This window comes from Oryctolagus cuniculus, chromosome 6 (assembly GCF_964237555.1).
Source record: "Oryctolagus cuniculus chromosome 6, mOryCun1.1, whole genome shotgun sequence".
Lineage (NCBI taxonomy): Eukaryota > Metazoa > Chordata > Mammalia > Lagomorpha > Leporidae > Oryctolagus > Oryctolagus cuniculus.
Genome location: NC_091437.1, coordinates 45698295 through 45715512, shown reverse-complemented (window position 1 = coordinate 45715512; position 17218 = coordinate 45698295). Strand labels below are relative to the sequence as shown.

At 39.7% G+C, this 17218-nt stretch overlaps 1 protein-coding gene and 1 long non-coding RNA gene across 10 annotated transcripts in view; one reads left to right on the top strand and one right to left on the bottom strand.

Annotated features, from left to right (window-relative positions):
* EBF1 (EBF transcription factor 1) overlaps positions 1-17218 on the top strand; it is a 412032-nt gene that overhangs the window by 298145 nt on the left and 96669 nt on the right. For 5 of the 8 annotated variants that reach the window (XM_008255335.4, XM_002710344.5, XM_070076385.1 and 2 more), the window contains exon 9: positions 6668-6798. In XM_008255335.4, the coding sequence (XP_008253557.1) occupies positions 6668-6798 (131 nt within the window). Of the gene's footprint in view, positions 1-6664; positions 6799-17218 lie in introns of all 8 variants that reach the window. The other 3 variants (XM_002710343.5, XM_008255334.4, XM_017341227.3) reach the window with 1 other exon arrangement.
* LOC127490703 (uncharacterized) overlaps positions 1-17218 on the bottom strand; it is a 120712-nt gene that overhangs the window by 19456 nt on the left and 84038 nt on the right. The window contains exons 7-8 of one of the 2 annotated variants that reach the window (XR_011389879.1): positions 15466-17218; positions 1-15322 (exon numbers count right to left, since the gene is read on the bottom strand). The exon at positions 1-15322 is cut by the window's left edge and continues 19456 nt beyond it. This is a non-coding gene — a long non-coding RNA (uncharacterized lncRNA). The other variant, XR_011389877.1, reaches the window with a different exon arrangement.

The following is a 17218-nucleotide window of genomic DNA, read 5'->3' as shown; positions in this document are numbered from 1 at the left end:
AATAAAAATCCTAGTAAGCAATAAAACATTTAATTGCATAATGCAACTACTAAAGAAAATAAAGACAGAAACTCTTACATAGTAACTCAAAGGAACAGCATGTGTTAGAAAGATTTCTACATCCTGAGAAAGCTGTCACATCTGTGCTATTACTTGTTTGTTTATTGACTGACTGGAGTGTGTGGCAGTGATAGCATTGTGAAAGTGAGCTTTGTGAATGCTGGTGCTACAACTCAGATAGGCGTCATGACTCCTGCTAATTTCTAAGGCATTCTGTTGGAAAATGGGAAAGCCAAGAGCATATTTGCCTCCTGTCTGTGGTCATAGTGCAGAGAGTAAGTTTCACAGCTGGTAGCAAACCCTCTGTCTTCCTTCCTATTGGTAGCTTATAGTTTTGGGATCAGAGAAGGCAGGTTTTGCTGAGCTGTAACCTGGTGAGAAAGTCACTTCACTCAAAAAGAAAAAAAAAAAACAGCAAAATCCAGTTGTTCAGACTAAGCAGGAAGAGCAGGTGTGTGTACACTGACATCCATGGTGGTATTTTGTGTCACCATCAGCCTCTGGGACAGGGTTGCTCCCAAGCACAACATCGCCAAAGTCAACAGGTGAAAGCGAGAAGCCCTCAGATTTTATGAGGTCACAGATATCCCAACAAAAATGAGCTGAGATCATGGGTTTCACATTTACTGCCAAGTCTCAAAAATTTGGGACAATAACTTTACAGTCAATCCCTCATTTCTGAAAAGTTTCCCATCAATATTCATTCTGGGCAAATGAGATCCTTAAAAAAACATTCTAGTTTGGGAGGACTGATGCCAAGTCCACCTACTCAGTACGCTTAGCTAGATATATTAGCAAGTAGCTGATGGGAATTCCTGAAGGAAATTATATAATAGATGATCAACAGGATTTTCTAATAAGTAGATAACCTCTGGTTAGTGGGGAACCGATACAATAATAATGATCATAGCAACAACTAGTGTACTGTGTACCTGGCACATAGTAGAACAGTAGAACATACATAGGCATATTCTGTGAATTTTGTTGGGAGTATCTAAGGTATCTCCTAAGAGGGAACTACAGCTTAGAGAGAGCAGGTGACTATTTCAAGGTTGTGCTAAATGGTAGATGTGAAATTGGAACAGCTGGAGCTCTTACCCATTATCAAATACTGTAATATTCCAAATGTTAAAATCTACTTAACATAATTTGATCTTCCTGTCTTTACTCAGATGCCAGTAAGGGATGGTGCCAGTCTCTTCACTTCCATTGTACGCATTGAATATCTGTTTTGTAGAAATTCTCATTAATATAGAGTGCTGGCTAATAGAATGCTAGAAAGAGTTTACATATTTTCATGTACCATACACAAAGTGGAATTTCATCTTGAAATTTGGAGTGGATTTACATTTCTAAATTTGTACCTTGTACCAGCTTTAGAGCATTGTTTCTTCAGTGTATTTAAATACAGGAATGGAGGGAAAAAGCTAAATGATGGCATTCCTAATTAGGCTTCCATAATGAAGCAGGAACTGTTGGAAAACCTCATTTTGAGGATAAGATATGATAAATGCTGAACTTGGGCTATCTATATAGCTACCCCAAACAAGTGAGATATTGATCAAAACACAGATTTCACAGGCAAAAGTAAGAGCAGCCCTAGGACCCTGCTGATAGCTGCACACACCACTAATGCACCTCAATGGGCAGGCACCTCTGAGCTCAATTAACCCTTATTCCCAAGGCCACCCATAAACCCCGAGGTAAACATGGCTCTCCTGGCCCTTGCTTTCTATCAATGAAATAGATCATTTCTATTGGAGGCTGAGGTGCGACTCCAGCTTATAAATTCCCCTTGCTAATAAAGAGCCTGATGCTTCCAGTGCGAGTGTGCAGGCACTCGAATCACCTAACATTGATTCTGTAAATCAGAACATTTTAAACTGCTGAGGGCATCTGTGGTTTCCCATGCTTTCTGTGGCTATTTGAAGGAGACAGAAACGCTCTGGAGCTTAGGCAGGTGAGCGCACATGTCCCCTGGTGCAACTGTCTGCACACAGAACATTCCTGGTTGAATACGTACTGGGAGCTGAGTGATTTTTTTTTTTTTTTTTTTTTTTGTTCTTCCCTCCCTCTTCCTTCTCACCACGACCATTGTTCAGAAGCAAATTGGAAATCTGGTAATTAGGCCCTGACTCACGGTGTAGCATTAAAGTCCCGAGCCAAAGTTCAACACCCTGAAATGAAATTTAAACCAATTAATCTGTTAGATTTTTATCGCTTGTCCGTGTTTTCTCAGCAATTCCCCCAGCACGTGGCCTTTGATCAACTCTCATACAAACGCTAAAATGTGTGCCTGCTGCTAGCAAGATGGGAATGACATTAACATGGTACTCATAAAACAATCAGAGCAGAGAAGCCCTCAAACAGGCAGGGCATAGTAATATTTAATAAAAGCGCACACATAATCTTCAGAATTAGCATTTTGTGCCTTGCAGTACCTTTGGGAGAAGAGCTTTTATTTGTAGAGTGATCATTATTATAACAAAGAAGAGCTACCTAATAATTTCCACTTTAACTCTGCAATGTGCCACGAGCATTTCAGAGCCATTATGCTAAACTGTGGTAGGGTAATCATGTTATTGTCATAGTTTGAAGGAAAGAAAATCTCCTCTATTTTGGTGGCTGGTGAAGGGTGGGGTGAGGAATTAAAGAAATGAGGTGTGTGTGGGGTGGGGAGAGGGTAGGGGGGAATGCACCCAAACTTTTATTTTTAAGGAGACTTAGAAACAGGAATTGGCTTGATGTCCTTGTGGATAGAGCATGACAGCTCACTGGGAAGAAAGAAGCTTTTGATTAATTAAGTCAGGAATTTTCTGGTACCAGTGGTTGTGTATTCAAAAACTACCTCTTTATTCCCCTTTCCATAATATTTTCTTGGAGATAGAATTATCTTGATTATTCCATTCCCAGACTGAATCCAACTCTTTAATAAATCTTTTTAATCTTAAATTCCACTGAATTCATCTACTGTGACTATTAAAAAAATGGTAGTCCTCTGTCTTCTCTCTGCTTCTCTCTGGGTATCCTGAATGAGAGAAAAGCAAGCCCCTGGCTGCTTTTGGGTATTTTCTGAGCTTATTTGGAGAAAAGAAGAAGGGAGGGAAGGTTCAGAGTCTGTTAGTAAGTATAGCTGTCTTGCCTTTGTTTTGTAGTATCAATTTGCTCTAAAAAGTACAATTTTTATTTCTCATCAAATTAAATGTTCTGGTATTTGATTTTTTATTTAACTTATTACCTTAATATATGCTAATTTTAAAAATTGAAGCCATATAGATGTCTACAGAGTAACATTTAATAGTCTGCCTTTTCTGTCAATCTCATTTCTTTTCATAAGGACCCACTGGGGACAGTTCATGCACATCCTGTGTGTCATATTTGTTCACAAATGCCCTCATACACGTGCACACACACACACACACAACACACACACAGACTCATATATCATTTTTGGGAAAAAAAGGTCATACTATTAATTAATCTGTCAATTGCTTTCTTTACTTTTGCTATCTTTCCATGTCAATTTGTAGACGTTTTTTCATTTATTATAATGAAACACATCTTACATTCTACAATATAGATTTACTATAATTTATTTAACCACTCTCTTATTGGGGGCATCTAGACACTTCACTTCTTACTGTCAATATTGCAGAAGCATTTGAACATTTGAGTACCTGTAATTTTGGCCACAGTGGTAAATATTTCTTGGTCTGTTTTTAGTCTGGCAGGTTGTTTGTGACTAGGGTAAAAGTGCAAAATGTTGACCTGTGAGTTAAAGCCAGCCCATAAACATTTTGTTTGGCCTACATATTTTTACAAAAATATTGAATTAGTTGCCAACATTTAAAGATTGGGAAATTTCATATAAAAACCTGGTTTCCTGGCTTCTTCTGAAAGATCAGAAGCCAGACCGCACTGGACCTACGTTGGTGGGGTTACCAAAGGCTGGAGCTGAGCAGCAGCTGCTGGGTTAAACACAGCTTGTGCAGTGCACCAGGGTCCTCTCCATTCCCATCGCTCCCCTCCTTACCCCCTAGCCCCCGGCTAGTGCTGAATGCCAGCGTCCACTCACTTCAGTCATCCTTGAGCTGCTAGTTTCTTTGGGTTTCTTGCCTTGGCCTGTGTGGAGCTGTGACTTCGTAACAACTTCTCTTAGGTGTAATTCTGTTTGGTTAGTCACAATGTTTTCCACCTTGTATTCTGGCACTTTGAAATTCCTCCTTTCTGGGGTCTATCCTATGCACTGTTTGTTAGTTATCATCTTTGACCCCCCAGTTATTAAATGCCGGTAGCACCCACCCCATCTCTTAGTTGAAAAACCCATGAATCTTTTCCGTATTTTCCAAACATGTCAGTGTGGAGGTACTGCAGAGCTTCCTCTGGAGACTGATATGTCACAGCAGATGTTGAGAAGCTTCTTTAGAACGCTTTGAGCTCCACACTTGAAAAGGGCTGCATGACTGACTTGTCTTGAGAAGGCACATAGTCTCTAAGCAGGGAAAGTGGATGATACAGAATGTAGAGGGAGAAGGAAACACTCCCCACCCCAATATGTGCCTCCCATATCCTACAAATTGGAAAAAGATGGAGGGGAACAAGTTTCACCCTGCAGGGCTTGACCACACTGATAAGTACTCAAAGATATGTAAACACACTCCCCTTTTGTGCAATAGTAAGAAGCCTGGAGGAGACTATATTTATCTTAAGAGGTATGCTTGTAGGATTAAAACTAGAAGAGTTAACAGAGTTGTATTCGGTGTGAGTAATCATAGTCAACAGTGAATAGCAGCATTGGATTTCACACACTGCCATCAGGCAGGATTCTCAAGATCAAGTCTCTCAAACCAACATCCAGTAGCTGTCAGACATATCCAGGAATGTTAGAACACCTTTGTGACTTCACTCTAGCAACTAGATATAGTAAGTTATAAATGAAAAACTAAGACTAAAAACATGAACAAAATGATTGCAAACTGCTTATGTACAGAATTTTACACAGTTGCTAAAGTACTTTATTATAAGTTGCTTGAAATTCTGTATCATATTCCATCATTGGTTCAGGAGTACTTAACCATGCATTTAAACATCTTTACTTTTAATGAGAATTTTTGTTTAAGAAGTCCTGTGTCTGTGGAAGACTGATTACAACCACTGTGTATATTAAAAATTGGAAGAATTTGAAAGTCAAGTCATGAGTCATTATATTTTCTTGATGAACGATTTTGTTTTGGGGAGAAAGTGGTAGAAAAGTCACAGAACTGCCCAGTTTTAGATGCAAATGCATTGCTGTGAGTTCAGCCAACGTGAAATGTTTAGTTGGGGGTATTTTCAAATTTCTCTGTAGTTTTTAAAGATTAATTTGAATCAAAATCCATGCTGTTCTATTTGTTTGTGTGGTAGCACGTGAGCAATGACCCCACCAGGCGAGGCTTAATGGTTTCTTTCCTTCTTGCAAAAGTTAAAGCATGAGATCTTGCCAAATTTTACAAAGTCCAATAATTTTTTTGCCAGTTTTATTCCCCTATTAAGATTAACTGGTGCTCTCATTGGTTTCAAGACTGGGAAAGCCTGTTGTGGGTGCTTCATAAACCTTTTATTAAAGAGGAGGGTCCCATTTTCTCTCCTTGCACAACATCTCCCTTGCTCTGAAATTTTTCTTTTATAAAAGTAATCATGAGAACAGCAGCATGGCATTGCAGAGTTAAAAATCCTCAGTGATGTGAAGGTCCCTTCAGAGAGATTGCAAAAACATAATCCAACAATTACATTTATGCCTAGCAATTCTGTTGAAAATATGCCATGCTCATTAGGCAAACCACCTCCAGTCTGTTTGGAAGCACAATATTTGAAAATTATTTCCCATCTCCAAGGGCCATTTATAATGGAAATAGAAAATATATGAAATTTTTAAAAAGTTAAATCTAGGGTTTGATGCCTGGGAAAGACAACAAAGCAAAGGTCATGAGGAGTCTTTGTGGTTCAGCCTTGACTCACCCATTTAGTTTCATAATTCACCCTGAGTGACCTGCAAGTTTTGCATCTATAAAATGGGATCCATGGCTTTTATTTGAAAAAAAATATATTAGTTATTTTTAATGATGAACGTTGCTATTTTCGTGTTACAGACAGAAGGTGTGGAGCAATAACCATTCCCTACTCCAGCCTTTCTCTTTCTTAGCTTACCATTGGGCAGAAATGTTTACCTAAAAACACATACATTTTCTTTTCAGGAGATGTACTTAATGATGAAGCAATTCCGTAAGGTTTCCAGGCCATTCCAAAAAGTCACCCATTAAAAACATCTTTAGTATTTTATAAATTAAGCTTTATGTCTGTGTTTTACTTTATCAGATTTCAGGGTGGGAAAAAGATTTGGGAAAAATATTATGTGCCTTCATAGAAACAATGAAAAGAATGTTTTTAAAAACTGAAGTTGCACCCTTGGGCTTCAGGTCCTAATGTGGCTGGGAAATGCTGAGATCTTGAGGGACTTTCTGTTAGTGAAAAGATAAAAGATTTTTTTTTCTTTTTCTCAAGTCGCCCATCATTAAAGTTTGGTTCTAACAGCAGACTCCTTCTCTTTTTCATGTGTGTTGAAAAGCAGCTACTCCCTGTATCAAAGCCATCAGCCCGAGTGAAGGATGGACGACGGGAGGCGCAACTGTGATCATCATAGGGGACAATTTCTTTGATGGGTTACAGGTCATATTCGGTACCATGCTGGTCTGGAGTGAGGTAGGTGTTGTCTGAACATTAATATCTAATAACTTGGTCTAGTTGAAGATAGTGTCTATACTTGAATTTCTAATAGAATGTGTAGAACTTAGTGGTGCATTCCTGGATGGGCCAGCTCCAGTCTGCAAAACTTGGGGAACTGGGAAAGATGGACTGGTTTCTGTTGGAGTGACTTTTATTCTCTTGCTCATAAGCACTGGGAGAGCATTTTTGTGACTCGTGCTCTTGGGCTTGCTGTGTTGTGGAGCTTCTGTTGTATGTGGGGAGTTGGAAATAAGACACAAATTCACAAGATAGCTAGGAAAAGTCCACTCAAGCTTTAGCAGAGTTGTCATCTGTAAATATTTTGTAGACAAGGTCTACTGTATCTCACTATTCGGGGAACCACTGTTCAAGTGATGGTAATAGTCTAGGATATACGTGATTTTTTACTTACTCATTGACTCTTCATTAGAAAGTGAGTGATTTGCTAGGGGAACCTAGAAGAACCCAGGGCTTTTTCCAAACACTAGGGATCTACAGATCTCAGAGATCTCAATGGAAAATGACACTGTTCTCTGTGTGATTGTTTCCAAGCATTGTGATCATTATTTTAACTTGCTAGTTTACTTCCCTGGCAATAATCTGCATTGGTTATAGATTATAGATGCCATGGAAAACTTTGCTCTTTAAATTCTAAGCCTAGAGTTCTTAGCATGCTCAGAGCCCTCTCTCCTTAACCTCACTGAAGTTTAGGATAAAAACCTATAAGGTACCTTAGGTTTGATTCAGCCAACTTGCTTTGTAAGCAGCCATATTAACTGCTGAACTCTATGGAAACACACTGTGTACTCAACAGTGTGCTGAGTTCTTTAGATAGTATAGAGAGAAGAGTGAGAAGAATCTTTCAGATGAATACTCTTAGCAGATGTCTACTTGATGAGGACACTGAGACTTAGAGATAAATAGTTGCCTGACCAAAGAGCAGCCTCCAGAACCCATGGAGTGTGGCAGATATGGATGTGATCATATAAAAATGTCAGAAGCAGAATGGAGCTATGTCGCTCCCCCTCTTCGTGGAGGAACGACACAGGACCCTGCACTGTTCTTTCGTCTGCTCGGCCCTCCCCGGGTTTGCTGCTGGTTCTTCCCGGGTTGGCTACTATCCCTTCCACCTCCGTGGAAGGGCAGTTCCCCCTGGCCACATTCCCCACTTCCGCAGGGGAGCGGCACACCACCGGCCGGCTTTCTCGGGGGCTGCACAGGTGTTCCTTCAGATAGATGTTCCCCTTAGATGTTCCTGGTGCATGCCGTCTCTCTCCTCCTTTATAGTCCTCCTCTGCCAATCCTAACTCGGCTGTCCACACGCCGAGTACGCTGCTCTCCTCCAATCAATAGCAAGTCCTACAGTTTATTAGTTGAACTGGAGGCAGCTGTGCGGAAGCTGTTTACTTCTCTCCCAGCGCCATATTGTGGGAGAGCAGATGCATAGAATAAGTCTTAATTCCAGTAACTCAGTCTAGTCCGGTTTGCTCCCCACAGAGCTAGAACTCAGATGTTCTATTTCCATTTCTTTTTTTTAACTTTTATTTAATAAATATAAATTTCCAAAGTGCAACTTTTGGATTATAGCGCCCCCCCCCATAACATCCCTCCTACCTGCAACCATCCCATCTCCCACTCCCTCTCCCATCCCATTCTTCATCAAGATTCATTTTCAATTATCTTTATATACAGAAGATCAATTTAGTATAAATTTAGTACATACTAAGTAAAGATTTCAACACTTTGCACCCACACAGAAACACAAAGTATAAAGTACTGTTTGAGTACTATTATACCGTTAATTCACATAGTCCAACACATTAAGGACAGAGATCCTACATGGGGAGTAAGTGCACAGTGACTCCTGTTGTTGATTTAACAATTGGCACTCTTATTTATGATGTCAGTAATCACCCTAGGCTCTTGTCATGAGTTGCCAAGGCTATGGAAGCCTCTTGAGTTCGCCAACTCTCATCTTATTTAGACAGGGCCATAGTCAAAGTGGAAGTTCTCTCCTCCCTTCAGAGAAAGGTCCCTCCTTCTTTGATGGCCCATTCTTTCCAGTGGGATTTCACTCACAGAGATCTTCCATTTAGGTGTTTGTTTGTTTGTTTGTTTGTTTTTGCCACAGTGTCTTGGCTTTCCATGCCTGAAATACTCTCATGGGATCCGAATGCCTTAAGGGCTGATTCTGAGGCCAGAGTGCTGTTTAGGACATCTGTCATTCTATGAGTCTGCTGTGTATCCCGCTTCCCATGTTGGATTGTTCTCTGCTTTTTAATTCTATCAGACACTAGTCTTATTTATGTGATCCCTTTGACACTTAATCCTATCATTATGATCAATTGTGAACTGAAACTGATCACTTTGACTAGTGAGATGGCATTGGTACATGCCACCTTGATGGGAATGAATTGGAATCCCCTGGTTTCCATTTCTTGTTGTCTTCCCATGATGTCATGGTTTATCCCATCTAGATACTGTATGCTTTCCATTAGAGGGATCATAGAGATGAGCAGAGAGTTAAGATGGTGATAGTTGGGCATAGTTATCTGTTCAAAGAGGCTGAGCTTCTTCTCAAGTCTTCTATGCATACTTCTCACTGAAGTAACCCAATCAGGCAAGCCCCTTGCCAGCTCACACTGCTGCTGCCTTTGTATTTCCTACTCAATTGATGAGGTATACACCTAAAAAAAGAATCAAAGCTCTCATAAAGCTGAGTCAGAAAAAGGCTCCTTTACCCACTCAACAAATTGTTTTCCAGTAAGGAACATTCCAGGCATGATAGACTCAGCTTGCCTCTTTCTTCATTGGAACTATTGGGATGTAAGTTAGAAGCATCACATGCATGGCCTCTTCTGCTGCCAGTGTGTTTTCTGTATCTTGATGGAGATAGCAATCCTCACAAAGATAGCCTCTCCTGGGTTTTGTGAGTTGTATCTTCATCTTTATTCCTCTTTCTGTTGTTCATCATGGGAGTTGGAAGAGGGAAGAATAAATACAGACTCCTTGCTTCATGTAGCTGCAAGCAAAAATGACAACAGATAAATGGGGCTCAGATTTGGAAGACTTTTCTGCCTCTCTCACTGTCTAAAACTCTACCTGTCAAACAAAAAAAAGTCAACTATGCCTGGTGGAACCCACTACAAAGTTTCCCAAAATTATTTATTTATTTATTTATTACAGATTTATTTATTTGAAAGGCAGAGTTACATAGAGGCAGAGAGAGAGAAAGAGAGGTATCTTCTATATGCTGGTTTATTCCTCAGATGGTGGCAATAGCTGGATTGATCTGGAGCCAAGAGCTTCTTTTAGGTCTCCCACGCAGATGCAGGGCACAAGGACTTGGACCATCTGCTGCTGCTATCCTAGGCCTTAGCAGAGAGCTGGCTCAGAAGTGGAGTAGCCAGGACTCAAACCAGTGCCCATGTGGGGTGCCGGCACTGCAGGCAGTGACCTTACCCACTACAACACTGTGTTAGTCCCCAGATATTCTTTAAAAAAAAAAAATCCCCTGCAGCACTAGCAGTTGAGTATCTGGATGGAGGACTTTAAATTGTACTATTATTATCGTGATTGTGTTCAGAATAATGAGTCTTGCAGAAATAAGCCTTTTTGTGTAGTACTCTTAACTCTTGGTATATTTAGGTTTTCACACAGGCTATTTGACAGACATGATTTTCTCCACCTTTTTACCTTTTTGCACAGGGAGAGAATTTGGTACTGCCCCAAATAAAAAAATCCATTGTATAATATTGAGAAATGGTGAAATAACTCATGCTTATTAAGGATTTATCATGTGTAGGCACTTTATGAGTGTTAGTTTATTTAATCCTCTGGATATCCCTGTGTAAGACAGTCTTGTTATTGTAATTTTACATGTGAGTAAACTGAGTTTCATAGAAGTTCAGATGACTCACAGAACCAAATAGTGCTAGAGATTGAATTTGAACGATACTGTATATTTTTACCAAGGTAGGAAAAGTCCTAGTTAATAGATGAGAAAATGCAATCTTAAAGTGAAGAATGATAGGAAAAGATAAAAAAAATTGAGATGTACAGCAAGCCAGATGGTGTAGTAGTAATAGCATTAGTGGTAGCAATGATGATTGTTGTTTTTAATCAAATAGAATTATATGAGTGCTTTTTGTTTTTGTAGAAGCAAAACCACTATTAGTCAAGTTTACAGTCATTGCTCAAGTTTTGCATGGTAGAATAAGAATGTGACGCTGAGAATATTTAAGAGAAGACATCTATAAAAAAGCTAAAGAAAATTGCACAGTGTGGCTGTTAGCTAACATTCATTGAGCAGTTAGTCTCTGTTGGGCAATATGCTAAGTGTTTGCAAGGCTTTCATGTGAGCCTCACAACTGTGCATGATATTTTCACTTTATTGCTGAGGAAATTAATGCTTAAGAAAATAAAGTATGTTGTTTATTTATCAAGTGGTATGGATGGGATTTGAACCCAAACAGTCCAGCTCCCTCTTAGCCTTCCATGAATTTGCCTATGCCACAATTTTTATCCTAGAGTTTTACCTTATCAGACTAAGGTGCTATGCCTACCTGTGTTGGTGATAGCTTAGCAATTACCATTGCATCCCAAGATAAGGTAGAATTGGCATGTATGCGATCAGAGATAAGAGGGATTCTCAGAATTTTCTAGTTGGGTATGTTTGTGGTTGGAGCTACTGCCTTCTAGAAAGAATTTGTCCCTGTGAAATTAAGGGAAGATGCCTCGTATCTGAAGTGGGACTCCTACTTAACCAAGACTGTCCAGAGCCCTGGACTGTATCATCTTGGAGTTTATGCCATCTCTAGAATCTAGACCTTCCAATTCTGAGTAGTCTTTTTTTCATTTCTCTAGCTCCTCATTCTGTATTCCAAAGTACCCAGGAAGCAAGCTGTTGGGCCAGGACAGAAGATAATGTTTTAGATTAGCAGTTGATGCTATTACTTTGGAGTCTTTTTTTAGCTAAAGAATTTTTAAAAGAGCAGAGGAAAATAGGGCTGGCTTAATTTACCTTCATCTGTGTTCTTCCCCTACCACCCAATCTTTTGCAAATGAATAGTTCAGTTTAGCTCACTGATTGCCCCCTGAGGGTGGGAAAAAAGAAAGGTGGCTGGCACTCCTTGCCTCTTATTCAGGCTGCCTTCTGCCAGCTGCCAAGTTCATGTGGCTTTCTTGTGAACCGGGTTTGCATCTTGGTTTCTCTTTCTTTATTATTTTATTACCCTTTATCCTCTTTTTTAAAATTTATTTATTTATTTGAAAGTTAGAGTTAGAGAAAGACACACACAGAGAAATCTTTGATCCGCTGGTTCACTCCCTAATGGTCAGAAGAACCAGGCAAGGCCAGGCCAAAGCCAGGAGCCAGGAATTTCTTCCAGATCTCCCACGTGGGTGCAGAGGCCCAAGGACTTGAGCCGTCCTCCACTGCTTCCTCAGGCATATTAAAAGAGTTGGATCAGAAGTGGGGCAGCCCGGACTCAAACCAGTGCCCATATGGAATGCTGGCAATCATGCAGGCAGTGGTTTACCGTGGTATGTTACAACACAGGGGACCGCCCTCTCCTTCTTTTTAGGATGTAAATTATTTTACTTGTATTCTTGGCCTCCTTACTCTGCCTTCTCTGGAAAACTATAAAAAACTTTTTAGTGTTTTATATGAGGAATATTCCAAAAGTAATGGAAAATGCATAGTATGAAAAAAAAACTATGCATGCAGTTTTAAAAAAAAGTTTGCACCAAAATAAACTTAGATTTTAATCTCATAAATTTTTTGAAGATTCCTCATTTATAAACCTAGGAAAACTAACAAGGTAGATGTGTGCTACTGTTTGATGTGGACTGAGTGGACTGAGGTTTTTCTTGATCAGAGACATACTTGTTTTGTTTGTTTGTTTACCACATACGATTTGGGATTTGGAGCAGGCAGTGGCTGTAGAGCTCAACGTTATTTGAATATCTTCTTCTGAATTCCTCTATTTGTAAACAATGAGTATCGGTTAGCTTGCCTGCTGGTTGTCTATCGGTGGGATAGATACCATGGGTAATTAAAATTGGGCTTTATGGGATCTAGTGTTTTATTTGGAAAAACAGCTTGATCCCAGGAAACAAATTTGAGAGTTACATAATATATTTATTTAATCTAGTATTAAATTTGTGGTTTGATACTCAAGACAAGATTCTAGAAGGTGGAGAGAGTGGAGTAGTCATAAATTGACCGTTGAGAAATCAATCAAGTTTCTATTCTATGTGGATGCATCTCTGTGCTAGGTATTTCAGGCTACCATGTGGCTTTTATTTAATCATATAAATGTCTGAGAGAATTACTACAGATTAAGGAATAGTAATTGCTCGCAAGTATCATGGTGGGCTTAGTGTGGAGTCAAGGACAATATTCTAAAAAAGGGTTTATTTAAATTGCATGGGATAGCAACAAGCAAGGAGCCGGTCAAGACACCTAGATACTTATTTTATTCCCATTGTCCACTTAGGGCACTGGGACTATTTCCTCATCTGACAAAAAAGGGCTTACACTCAATTTTTTTTGGAAATCAGTGTTAGAATTTTATTAATTCAAGTTTAATTTTTAAATTGATTTTTAAACATTTATTCATTTCCATTTTATTTGGAAGACAGAGTCAGAAAGAGAGAGAGAGAGAAACAAAGAGTCAAAGAGAGAACTTTCATAAGCTTGTTCACTTCCCAAATACCCACAATAGCTGGGCGCTGGGCCAGGCTGAAGCCAGGAGCCTGGAATTCAGTCCAGGTCTTCCAGGTGGATGGTAAGGACCCAAGTTCTTGAGCCATTATCTGCTGCTTCCCAAGATGTGCATTACCAGAAACCTGTAATAACAGCAATGTAGCTAGAACTTGAATTAGGCACTCTGATAGGAGATGCAGGCATCTCAAGCAACAACTTACTGCTCTGCCAAATGCTACTCCCATCTACAATGTATTTCCCTTAAGATTCCCCTGAAGGAAGAAGGGGTAATATTAGTGGATGGGAAGCAGCTTCTTTTCTTCCAGTATGCTTTTAGAGTACACAAATATGATGACTGACTCTTTGAACCTCATCAAAACAATTTAATTAGCCATAAAATTGCATCTCCCTATTGATAAATCTTCAGTCAATATTTCTATTCTCTTTGCTTCAGTTTCTAGAATCTGATATGAACCTGAGATTTGTACCACAGTGTTTCCCTAATTCTTCTTCCAGTTCTGTGGAATTCTCTTTGGGATATTAATAGATGCCACATGAGAGATGAGGGAGTCAAGAAAATTTGGGCAAAGTCTTCAGCAGGCTGGGTTCTGAGACTGTGCAGGAGTCTTGAAGTACCAACACTCACTGTGTAGACCAACAAAGTCTTTAGTAAGTTTTGAACTTTTCTTTTTGAAAGCCTATGTTGCAGAGAGGGAGACACACACAGAGATCTTCCATCCTCGGGTTCACTCCCCAAGTGGCCATAATGGCCAGAACTGAGCTGGTCAGAAGCCAGGAACCAGGAGCTTCATCTGCATTTCCCACATGGGTGACAGGCCCAAGAGTTTGGATCATCTTTGTGCTGCTTTCCATTAGCAGGTGCCTGGATTGGAAGTGGAGTAGCCAAGAGACAAACTGGCACCCATATGGGATGCCAGTATCACAGACAGTGGTTTTACTCACTAAGCCACAACACCAGCCCCTCAAACTTTTTTGACTCTATTGCCCTTTTCTTCTAAAGGATCACCATGCAAGAAGACAAATTGGTGATGGCTGAAGTGCACTTTGATTTCATGTTAATGAAACCAATTCACAAAATTCAATTAGGAAGAGATTGCACTGGGATAGATGTGAGAAAGTTGTCTGAAATAGTTGTGAAATATTCAGATTATACCAGGAATATTGAGAGCTGTTATTTTATCTTTTTAAAAAATTTATTTTTAAGGAATATAAATTTCATAAGTACAACTTTAGGAATATAGTTATTCTTCCCACCATATCAGCCCTCCCATCCCTCCTCCTCCCTCTCCCTTGCCAGTCCCATTCTCCATTAAGATTCATTTTCAATTAACTTTGTACCCAGAGGACCAACTCTCTTTCAACAATTTGCACACACACACACACACACAGAGAGAGAGAGAGAGAGAGAGAGAGAGAGAGAGAGCTGCTTGAGAACTGGTTTTACAGTTAACTCTTAATAAAACTTATTGAGGACCTAGGTCATACATGGGGAGTTAGTGCACAGTGACTCTTGTTGTTAACAATTAACACTCTTGTGTTTGACATCAATGATCACCCGAGGTTCTTGACATAAGCTGCCTAGGCTATGGAAGCCTTTTGAATTCACAATCTCTGTCAGTATTTAGACAAAGCCATAAGCAAAGTGGAAGTTCTCTCCTCCCTTCAGAGAAAAGTACATCCTTCTTTGATGTCTGCTTCTTTCCACTGGAGTCTAGCTCACAGAGATCCTCCATGTAGTACATTTTTTGCCAGTGTCTTGGCTTTCCATGCCTGAAATGGAGAGCCATTATGTTTAATGCTGTAAGGGTCTGAATAAAATTTCCCTCATTTAGCAGCTGCTTTTAGTCAATGCCCACTTGTCATTAGATGCTGTGTGATTTTATAGGACAATTCTGTTTAAAGATTGCTAGTACCCTTTAGCTCGGATGGGAGAAACCAAGGTTTGATCCCTGCGTGAACCAGGTAGTGTCCCTGGGAGCTACACCTGTGTTCTTCTTGCAGATGAACGCTGCCTGCAGCTGCATTCCTAGAGATAGGGAGAGAAGTTGAAAGGTTTCTGAGGGAAACCTGTGGGTAAATATAAAGAACTTCTAAAAGCTCAAAAAGTCTGTGGAAAATGAACTGATAAGTTTTGAAGTCTAACATTTTCAGGGCTTTAAGTGACACTTCTCCGTCAGGGCAGCATTTTTATTTTGTGAGGAAGAACTGGTCCCAGAGAGGTCCAGTGACGGATCTTTGGAGGACACCTGCTCCGTTGTGCTCGCTTCGGCAGCACGTATACTAAAATAGGACACCTGCTCCGGAGTGCTGGGATTAGAGTCCAGGTTCTCAGACACCTGGCTTCATCCCCCGTTCATCTATGTTGTACCAGATTTTCTCATGGAATTTCCACAATGTTTTAACATACATTCATAAATTTACTAAACCTTCCCAAATTTCATGTGTAATTACATCAGCACACTAATAACTCACCTATATCACATTTTATGGAATGATATTATCTCAAAGATCATACAGTTTAAAATTCCATAATAAAAATATGATGCAATATAAATGATTGTGTTCATTTATTTCACATATCTAATTCAAAGTTGACTAAATGCTTGAATTTAAAATAATCTACAGCTGCCTAAGTTTTCTTAAATGTATGTTTCAGCATCTATGTTTAACCTATACTTGTGGGTCACCTATTTATACTTTAAATTTAAAAAAAATGTATTTAAGTGGCAGAGAGAGAGAGAGAGAAAACTCCTATTTGCTGGTTGACTTGCAAAATTGTGAAAGTGAGGCTAAGTCAGGGCCACAGCCAGGAACTGGGAACTCAGTCCAGGCAGGGACCCAGGTATTTGAGTCATTACCTGTTCCTTTAGGGCATGGATTAAGAGGAAGCTGGGCTCAGGACCTGGAGCTGGGAGTAAAACTCAGGCACTCTGATGTGGGATGGAAATATCTTAACCAATAGGACAAATGTGTATCGCTGACCACCTATTATATGGAAGAAGCTTGAAGCAAAATTATAAACTTTATTTGTATGAATCAATTACATTAAACTTTGAATATGACTTTGATAAACAACTTTCAAGCTGAAGTAATTTTATGGGGACTCATTTGTCAATGAGCCAGCATATTTAAAAGAAGATACAAATCGTCTAGTAGCCTTTTAAATATAGTTACATAGTAATAGCCATCCTCACTAACCGAAAAATGCCCCAGTCTGTATTTTTATTTTTGATGACCAAAGCACTTGAAATCTATCTACATAGATAATTAAAGCATCGTTTGACATTTCAGCTAGTTGGTTACAGTGTATTGAGGTGGTGCACATATGTGCCTATAACTTATGAAAACCACAGAAGTGTGATACGTTTCTAATTTTAATATGAACCAAAGAGAATTCACACCTGGCTGCAGTCACTGGAACCTGTGTGAAGAAATGAGTGTCTGTAGAGTGTTGTGTTCCTTTCCTAGGTGTGTTCAGCACTGATTGCTACAACGACTGCCTCTTCCCTAACGTCATCATTCCTTACTTTGGAATTCAAGATTCTTTTAAAAAAAATTACTTATCTGAGAGAGGTCCCATCCACCGGTTTACTTCCCAGATCCCCACATCTATAGGCGTGCCAGAGCTGGGAGCCAGGAACCAGGAACTCAATCCAAGGCTTCAAC